This window comes from Budorcas taxicolor, chromosome 2 (genome assembly GCF_023091745.1).
Source record: "Budorcas taxicolor isolate Tak-1 chromosome 2, Takin1.1, whole genome shotgun sequence".
Taxonomy (NCBI): Eukaryota; Metazoa; Chordata; class Mammalia; order Artiodactyla; family Bovidae; genus Budorcas; species Budorcas taxicolor.
In genome coordinates, this window is record NC_068911.1 from 172,892,832 (window position 1) to 172,903,296 (window position 10,465).

The 10,465-nt window shown below is 45.6% G+C and overlaps 1 protein-coding gene across 1 annotated transcript in view; it reads right to left on the reverse strand.

Annotated features, from left to right (window-relative positions):
• The window catches only part of NIPAL3 (NIPA like domain containing 3), a 54,506-nt gene extending 44,041 nt beyond the window's left edge, over window positions 1–10,465 (reverse strand). The window contains exons 1-2 of the mRNA XM_052656887.1: window positions 10,358–10,465; window positions 6,696–7,028 (exon numbers count right to left, since the gene is read on the reverse strand). Of these exons, the coding sequence (XP_052512847.1) occupies window positions 6,696–6,788 (93 nt within the window). The 5' untranslated portion in view covers window positions 6,789–7,028; window positions 10,358–10,465. The remainder of the gene's footprint in view (window positions 1–6,695; window positions 7,029–10,357) is intronic.

Sequence of the window (10,465 nt, forward strand, 5' to 3'; positions counted from 1 at the left end):
GAAGATCTAAACAGACATTTCTCCAAAGAAGACGTAACAATATGATGGCCAACAGGCACCTGAAAAGATGCTCAGTGTCACTAATTATCAGATAAATGCAAATCAAAACTATAACAAGGTATCACCTCACACCAATCAGAACTGTCATCATTAAAAAGTCTACAAATAACAAATGTTGGAAAGGATGTGGAGAAAAGGGAACCCTCCTACACTGTTGGTGGGAATGTAAATGTAGTCACTATGGAAAACAGTGTGGAGTTTCCTTAAAAAACTAAAAACAGAGTTACCATGTGACCAAACCAATCCCGTTCGTGGGCATGCATCTGGATAAAACTCTAATCTGAAAAGAAGCATGCACTCCAGTGTTCACTGGACCACTGTTTCTAATAGCTGAGGCATGGAAACACCCTGAATGTCCATCAGCAGAAGACTGGATAAAGACATGGTATCAGAGATATGGATACTACTCAGCCAAAAAAAGAATGAAACGATGCCATCTGCAGCAACATGGACGCAGCTAGAGATTACCACACTAAGTGAAGTCAGTTAGAAAGAAAAAGAAATATTACCGTGTGATATATCACTCATATGTGGAATTTAAAATATGACACAAACAACCTTACCCACAAAACAGGAGCAGACACAGAAGACAGACCTGTGGTTGCCACCAGCAGGGGGTGGGGTGGTGGGGCAGAGGGATGGACTGGGGGTTTGGACTCGGAGTGTGGAATTAGCAGAGGCGAGCTATTTTATATGGAATGGATAAACAAGGTCCTACTGTATAGCACGGAAAACTATATTCAATATCCTGTGATACCACAGTAGAAAAGAATATGGAAAAGAAGTGTGTATATATATAGAATATAATTATATGTGTATATACATATATTTATACATATAAATATATATATATAACTGAACCACTCTGCTGTACAGTAGAAATTAACACAACATTCTAATTCAAGTATACTTCAATAAAATAAATTAAAAATAATAAAGGCTGCTATTTATGGAACAGTTATACGTATTATATATATATATATGTCAGGCATGGCACTAAGGCCTTTCTACACATCACCTTTGAGTCACAGATAGCCCTATGAAGTGGGTATTACTCTGAGTCCTGTTTTAGCAAACAAGCTTGAAGGAGTTTAGCGATGAACAAAGGAAGGCTCAGAGAAGTGAAATAAGGTGCCCAAGGTGAGGACCGGAGGACGCGAGACTAGAGGTCTGACTTCCAGTCTCTTGATGAGAATCCCTCCTCCACGCTGTCTCCCACTGTGTTCTCTAAGGCTGAAGGACTTCAAAGGTGGCCAAAAAAAAAAAAAGGTCCCCACCTTGTAAGTGCTACATTCCCACTGATGCCCCAAGCAGCTGAGGTTACTTTTAAAAGCCATTTCTACAAGCATATGAATCTCCACACCTAACAAGTGGCTACAGACAGACATGGTTAGTAACAGCAATATAACTTAACACCCTTTCATCCGAGTGTTTCAAAGGGCTTCGTCAACCCTAATTACGCCCCAAAGCCCTGTGAAGTTGTGACTGGCTCAATTTCAAGAGAATTAAAGTCAAGCAAGGAAGTTGCCAGCGGCCCAGGGGTTACACAATTTGAACACACATCTACTAGCCACCCTCAAGTGCCTGGTGGAGGGCGATCCAGAGTGGAGATGACAACCAGCAGGGCACCTGACACTATTTATGGAGCAGTTATACGTATTATATATGTGCATATATCAGGCATGGCACTAAGGCCTTTCTGCACATCACCTCTGAGCCACACATAACCCTGTGAAGTGGGTATTACTCTGAGTCCTGTTTTAGCACACAAGCTTGAAGGAGTTTAGCGATGAACAAAGGAAGGCTCAGAGAAGTTGACATGAAGTTCCTCCTCCAAACCTCAGCACTGGAAACTTTGAAACAGCACCCAGGCCTGCTGGCAGGGAGGGAAGAGGACACGGCCGGCGGCCTTCATCTCTGAACACCACTAAGAGTTTTCTCCACCCATCAGTCTCTGCTTTTGGCTGAGGAACCACCCCAAGGGTTTTCACTGAAGCTATTTAAAGTGTTAAGTGCTCATGAGTACATCTGAATGGCTAACCCAGAACAGGGATTTGACCCTGGGATCAGTGACTCTGTGCATTATGAAAACAAAAGGTGTGGACTGAAACCTCGGTGCTCCTACCAAGGGGCGGGTTCTAGCCATGGCTCCAACAGACCCAAAGGTAGGAAGGACCAGCAAACCCGGAGTCTTTTTCCTCTCTGCTTCAGGTTACCAACACAGACGTCGAAGGTCAGCAGACCTGGGCTGGGGTTACTGCCTCTGCCACTGACGGCTGCGTGACTTCAAAAGAATCGCCTTAACTCTCTGAGCCTCAGCATCCCCTCTGAAAAATGGAGCTGACTGTACACTCCCAGGAATGTCACGTTATAAGGCACATGCTTAAACATCACTCGACAGGTAATAAATATTAAAACAATTCTAGCCGCTGCTATTATTATTTTTATAATTTTCATTTTTTATCATTATTGTTATTAGCAACACCACTAAGGACCCTTCTGGCCCTGATATGCTCTGATCCAAGAATTGATCTTTCACCAGCTATAACTCTGAAAGAAAAGAAACTATTCTCAGAAAAGCAGCCAAAGGTCACAGAGGCACAATACCCTGGATACTGGTATCGGAGTGAAACCTCAGCTCAGATCTCCTGCTTTAATGCCTTCTTCACATCTGCCAACAAGAGCCTCTATTTAAATTCTGTAAGTCCCCTACCTACAAGTGCGTTCAAAAGTCTAATTCATTTGTAAGTCCAACAAAGTGAGCCTGGGTACCCAATTAACACAATCGGCTATATAGTACTGTATTGTAATAGGTTTATGAAACTTTTCATACAGATAGAACATAAAAAACCAACAAACATAAAAAATAAAGAAAACATCTTTAACCTTACAGTATAGTACCTTGAAGAGTACAGTAGTACAATACAACAGCTGGCACACGGGCATGCTTGCAGCTTTGAATGTTCACAACTTGAAGGTTTGTACAGAGGGGACTTACCGTACTATGGTGACAAGACTGTCATTGCCTGCTATTTAAGCTGACTTCCCATAGTCCCTTGAACTTAAAATGCTAACAGTTAAGTATAAACTGCATTCTGGCTTGCTCTGAGGGTTGAAAGTGTGAACGTGTTAATCTCTCAGTCGTGTTCAACTCTTTGGACCCCATGGACTATAGCGCACCAGGCTCTTTTGTCCGTGGAATTCTCCAGACCAGTATACTGGAGTGGGGTGCCATTCCCTTCTCCAGAGGATCTTCCTTATCCAGGAGTCGAACCCAGGTGTCCTTCATTGCAGGTGGATTCTTTACTGTCTGAGCCACTCACATTCAAATGCAATGGACGCAGCAGACCGGCTAACAGTCTCTGCAACACCTGTGACCTGGCCTCAAGCCAGCTCCCTGACGTTTACCTTCCCCAGCAAGTGAGGCATTACCTTCTCCACTGCCATTTCGACACTTACTAAACAGCATCAGGGAGAGAAGGGGCCTCATGTAGTGCCTGGCACAACGTCAGCAGGAGGAAGTGTGTGTGTGAAAGTCATTCAGTCGTGTCCAACTCTTTGCGACCCCATGGACTGTAGTCCGCCAGGCTCCTCTCTGTCCATGGAATTCTCCAGGCCAGAATACTAGGAGTGGGTAGCCTTTCCCTTCTCCAGGGGATCTTCCTGACCCAGGGATCAAACCAGGGTCTCCTGCATTGTAGGCGGATTTTTTACCAGCTGAGCTACCAGGGAAGCCCAAGAGTACTGGAGTGGGTAGCCTATCCCTTCTCCAGCAGATCTTCCCAACCCAGGAATCAAACCAGGGTCTCCTGCCTTGCAGGCGGATTCTCTACCAGCTGAGCCACCAGGGAAGCTCAGGCAGCAGGAAGTGGTGGATAAAACCAAGGGCTCTGGCAGCACACAGACTTGATTCAAATCCCAGTTTTACAGCCAAGCAACTGTGTGGTCTTGGGCCAGTTAACTAATCTCTGTGTGCCAGTTTCCTCATTTGTAAAATGCAGAAATACAAGTACCTACCTTCTGGGAGTTCTAGAGAATGAACAGTTCCTGTTATAGCAAACACAACTAATGTTAGCTGCTATTATTATGACAACCATAGTAACTGTGAATTGGTTATAAAAGTATAAAGGACCTATATTTTCCCGCCAGGAAGACTGACAAAGGCTTCATGGATAAGGTGATATTTGAGTTGGAGGTGGAAGGGTGGGTAGGATTTCCACAGGCAGAAAACAGGGAATGGTGCAGGCAGTTTCCAGTTTCCTAACCTATAAATTCAGGTCAGTCTCATAACCACCCTATAGGATGAACTTAATGCGGACATGCAAAGGAATTACATGACCTTCCCCAAGCGGTAATACCAGAAGGGCTTCCCTGGTGGCCCAGGGGTAAAGAATCCGCCTGCAATGCAGGAGACTTGGGTTTGATCCCTACGTTGGGAAGATCCCCTGGAGGAGGGCGTGGCAACCCACTCCAGTATTCTTGCCTGGAGAATCCGATGGACAGAGGAGCCTAGCAGGCTACAGTCCATGGGGTTGCAAAGAGTCGGACATGCCTGGGCAACTAAGCATGCGCACACAGTACCACAAAGGGATAGAACTGGGGTTGGAAGCCAGGTCTCCCGGATTTCAAAGGCCGTGCTCTTAACACCCTACTGGATCTCTCTTTTTGTGCCAAATTCTGTCCGGAAGGGTAGTTACTTATGGAAATGTTCTCCCCGCCTCCCTCCTAGACTCCTTTAGGGAAAAGTCATCTCAGTGACCTATATAGCTCCCGTCCCACTCAGCACAGGCATGCATATAGCTCTGCATATAGCTCAGCTGAAATTCCTACTTGCTGAACAGTAGAAACTGAGGTCCAACTCTGGCAGTTTGAGGTAAAGCTTCCAGAGTCAGAGACCCTCGGGGATGCTAGTCATCAGCAGTTCAGCCTGCTGGTCTCTTTCACAGACCACCCTCCCTCAACACTCAGAATCCATTCTCTGCTGGGGTGGGCGAGAGCGGGGCTGTAACTCAGGGCACAGGCTTGTTTCTGAGGTCAGCCCGCTGATCAAGCTGCACTTGCATCCTCTTAGTGGTTTCCCCAAAGGTAAGAGACAACATTGGAGCAGCCCACCCAGCCTCAAGCCCACAGCAAGCAAAAATCCTGTTTGCTGGAGGACTCCACCCCCGGCCAGTACTGATTGGATCAATGTAGACACCTGATCCAAGCTGGGCCAATCAGATCCTCCTTCCTTTGAAGGTGGGTGTAAGAGTTCTTTCTAGTACCTTTCAAGCCTCACTGCCCTTCCTGCCCTTGAGTTCTATGAGCTACCATGTAGCCTTATATTTTCTTTTTGCTTAAGCTTCTCTGAAATGGACTGTTATTTCTTGCAACTAAAAGAGCCTGAACAAAATCAAGGAGGAAAGAGCAAGCTTCCCCTTAGAAACCCCTTCCCCTGCCCCCAGGCGGAATGAACTACTCCTTCCTCTGCTCTGTGCATCTTCACCTGTTGCTGTTTGTAACCATGAGATGTTTCTGAGTCAAGCAGTGAGTCAAACCCCTCATGCATGCCTAGCGCTGGGCTAGGTGCTTTTTCGTTGATTTATGCAGCCCTAAAGGAATGAAGGGTGGAGGGAGGTATTACTACTGTCATCCTACCCATAAGAGCTCTGAGGGTTAGTTAAGCCTTACGTCCAAGGTTACTGAGGTGGGAGCAGGTAGGGATTTGAAGACTGATCTTCTTTCCTTTATCCCTGCTCCCCCCACCCCTTCAGGTCAGTTCATCACCCTTTGTTCACATGCCTGTCTGACACCTCAATTCTTAAGCTTTCTGGGAGAGTCACTACAACTTATTTATCTTTGTTCTGGCAGGAAGATATTTCTGTAATAAATAACTGAATTGAGGATAAAAATGAAAGCTTATTAGACACCTCATCAGGGAACATGTTCTATGTCTTCTTAGATTCTGTGTTTGTCTATTTGGCATCCATTCACCACAAGGCTAATTGTATGAACTCTACTTTCTTATTTTCTGTATTTTCGATGCTCTGGCATTTGTGACCTTGCTACGTGGGGAGAAACTACCTCTCTCAGAGTTACCCAATTCTTAGAGATAGCAAAGGGGCCATGCACTCTGGGATGTTCACGGTAGCATCTGCAGTCACCCCAGATTAGAAACAATCTAAACAGCCAACAATAGGAGGTTCTGTCCCACAGACTTTGATACAGCAGCTCAACAGATTGGACAATCATTCAGAAAGCACACTTCCAACCACCACTCAGTAACACAGGGAAATAGTCCATCAACAAGGTTAAGGAAAACAACTGAGATACAAAACTCTCCAACCCCAAATTTGGAATACCGGAAAAAGACAGGAAGGAAATTTACAGAAACAGGAACAAAGGTTGTCTCCAAGTAATGGAGCCGGTGATTTTTTAAAGTCAAACCTTCTTAGGGGGAATGAATTCCTTTTTATGTATTTCAATGAACATTTCTTTAGATTACACATTCTCTTGTACACATGGAGGGGCTGCCTGTTTCTGTCAGTGATAAGCACGCAGACCCTGGATGTATCTGTTAGCCAATACTTCCCCATGTGACTGTCTCATTAGAAAAATATAAAATCCCCAATCTAAAAAATAATCAAAGCTCTTGCCTTGTAGGAGAAGGAAGCCTCTCTCACGGGGCTGGCACTGCTTGTGGGCAGGAGCTGCTGGAGCTGTAGGGCTGCACCACGAGCTCCGTCCATGGCGGGCTAAGGGCACAGACCAGCTGGCCTAGATCCGGAGCTGGAGGTGCTGCTAAGCCATCTTTCCTGGCGGGGTTCACCTCCTTCCACCAGCCATCGCCTTCTCATGTGGAAAGAGTACTTCAAGGCTCTTTTGGCCAACTTACAGCCTTTTCCTCATCTTCACTTAGAGACGTGCCAGTTTCTAGGTTTCTTCTCAGGCAGACAGATGGGGACGCATTTCCTGATTCTCGTGGTGCCCTAGCAGAAGGGGAAGAACATTAAAAATACATGTACAATGAAACACTGAGCTGGATTTGTTACCTGAGAAGAGATTACTATTAGGACAAAACACAAGCTGCCATGAGAAGTGAGGCCATTTAAAAAATTACATCATGCCTCTGGCCACTTAATAAAGATATGGCTCACCTACCTCAAAACCATTTTCCCCAGTCCTTTAAAATCCCCTTTCCTCTTCTCTTTCACTTCCTTCCTTCAATTATACATACGTGTGGGGGTTAGTTGCTCAGTCATGTCCGACTCTTTCCAACCCTATGGACTGTAGCCCACTGGGCGCCTCTGTCCATGGAATTCTCTAGGCAAGAATACTGGAGTGGGTTGCCATTTCCTTTTTCAGGGATCAAACCAGAGTCTCCTGCATCGCAGGCAGATTCTTCACCATGTAAGCCACAAGGGAAGCCCTCCTTCCATCATATCCTAATTTAAATGCTACCTTTCCGTAGGTTCCCCTATATAAGAAGAACATGGCCTGTTCTTTTGACTTCTCTAGGACTCCAAAAAGAAAGAAAGAAAGAAAAAATTCCTCTGCCATAAAAAACAACAAACCATCTGCATTCTGACTTAGGAAAGAAGGAATGAGAAGAAAAGTTATCTCCATGGAAGATGGACAAACTGGCCTGCTCCTGAGGGTCTGCCTAGGGTGATATAACATTAGACCAGGAGGCGGAAGACCTAAGGGACCAGATCATTTTGCCTCTGGGAGTCTCAGCTGCCTCACCTGTAGAACAGGGGTAATAATATGGCCTTAAGTAAAACCAGCAATGATGGAAATGCTCATTAACTTCATTGGACTGACATTTTCAGGGCATCTCAAGCTTTTCTACCAAATAGAGAAGAAAGAGAAAGTACACCCCTAGTGTTTTGGGGAGCATGGCCAAAACACCTACCACAAGGGCTAAGGGTTTCTTTGAGGCTCATGTTTAAAAAAAAATAAGCATACAAATGAGTATTATACTTGCCAAGCTTCTTATATTAATATAAAAATATTTTACATTACTTTTGACCTGTTGTGTGCTTACCTGTTTTACCTTGGCCAAGTCATTTAACTTTTCAGCAAGTTTCCCCTGCTATGAAATATGGATATTCCACATCTATGTACTGTTGTGAGAATTTGGTGAAATAATGCATACAAAATGCATGTACAGCAAATGGTCAATGAATATCAGTTATTATTAATTTTATTCTTACCAGTTTATTTAATTTATTTATGAATACATCTCTCTTTGTCTCAAGCAACACATGTTTGAGGGTTTATTACATTCCAAACAGACAAAGTTTCCGACATGCTTCAAGGCATCAGAAAGATGCCTCCTATGGCTTACCCACTCCAGTATTCTTGCCTGGAAAATCCCATGGGCAGAGGAGCCTGTTGGGCCACAGTGCATGGGGTTGGAAAGAGTCGGGCATGACTTAGTGACTAAACCACCACCGTCCTACCAGTGGCCTCCAGCTCCTTCTGTTATCTAGCCCCAGGCCCAGGAATTCTGGCTCCTGGAATGAACAGCACAGTCCTATGATATAGGACTAACACTGCATTCAGTGTCTAGGAGACATCAGATGCAGGGCTCAAGCCAAGGGCAGCACAAAGACCATCGAACCCAGGCTCACTTTGTCAAAGAGCTTCAAAGTTAAATGACTGCTGCTGCCTCTAGATGAGGTTATATAATCAGTACATATATATATATACCTGAAATATACTTATCAGACAAGCTTATAACTCAAATCCCCATAACCAGACGTCCCTGACTGTAAAGCCCTATGAATGTTTGTAATCTTGTGAAAAGCATAATTATTCTTCACTATACTTTTATGCCTTAGAAAGGAAGAGTGGCTCCTTCAACCTCTGAGACACTCCTAGAGGCTTTCAGCCTGGAGGTGAAGGGGCACTGAAGCAAAAATTCTGGGAAGCTGTTTGCTGAATCCCCTGTTTGATTGCTGCCTCCCAAGATCTAGCCTAGAGCCTGGCATGGGGACCTCCGTACATACCTACTGACTGGCTTTAGACAGGCCAGTGAAGCACCCGGTACACCTTGGTTGCTTCACAGTTGAGAAGGGAATGGCTTACTCAAGGCCTCACCCACCGCAACTCCAGGGATAAAACCCATAGAGCCAGCCCCACCCACAGCACGTCAGAGAAGCCACAGGATGTGCCAAGGCGGTGATCGGAATCCAGGCCTCCTAACCTCCTTCGGATCAGCTGGTTTCTCCAGGTGGGTTTCTGTATTTGCTTTCCTTTGTGGTGGCTGCAGTTGCTCTTATTTAATTATCTTTTAAAAAGTAGCTTCCCTCTCTGCCTCAGGAACCCCCAGGCCTCTGAGGCATCAGGGTCCACAAAGATAGAAAACTCCCCCTTCAGCTAGGTAGCATTTTGGAGAGAAAGCCTTGGAGGAATTCTATGCAAGCTGTCTTCCCTTATAAGGCACACATTCTTTGCCTGATGACTTTCTTTTCCAGACTACAGAACACTTTTCCAGGTCTAACATATGCCCCAGAGGCAAGAAAACCAATTCTGTATTGCTCACCACCCCTTAAGTTTGAGGCCCACGCAGCCATCCATGAGCACGAGGGTCACTGACTCAAAAAGGGAAAGATAAATCCACTAAAGGATGACTTTCACTCCACCCCCTAGTCCTCATCTGAGAATTATTTCACCAACCCACAAAGTAGGTTTCCTAGATTAGAGAACCATCCATCGGTCTTGGCTCCTAAGAGTAGGGTCTGAATTAGAATTTGGCTCTATCTAAAGAAATAATTCAAACACGCCCTTTCCCACCACCTGCCGGTTCAGCTTCTGGTTGCTGAGTGCCAGTTACAAGCTTTCCCTTTCCTGGGCTTTGGCTCACGAAAGGGTTACACTCTTCAGTCCCCACCCAGTGCGCTGGAAATGACTTCCAGTGGCCAGCACGGACCAGGAATGCGTCCCCCAGCCCCACCCCAGCCCTCGTCATGCACCTGCTAACTCCACTATCTGCTTTCCCTTGGAAGCCCGAGCCGGTGTGTACAGGCACAATTGTGACGAAGTCACTCCATTTCGCTTCCTGATTTGGTCAAACCTGGCATCGCCTTTATTAAGGCAAACCCATGGCCCTCTCCTCGATGCGAAAATGAAAAAAAAAAAAAAGCAGCATTCTGAGCCAACGAGACCCAAACTGACAAGGCTGGTGACAGCAAGAAGGAAGATGTGTATACTGGGGACGTCAGAGGATCACAAATGCCTTGGCTTTTCCTGAAACCGAAGGCTGAATTCAACCCCATCCCCACCCCCGCCTTAAGTCTAAATCACTACTCACCGGCGGCGTTTCCGCTAAGGCCCACCGATCAGAGGCTTCCGAGACAGGACGCGGACTCCTCGAGCAAGCCGGAGGCACAGCCCTCCTAAATTCCTTCCCCGACTCGAG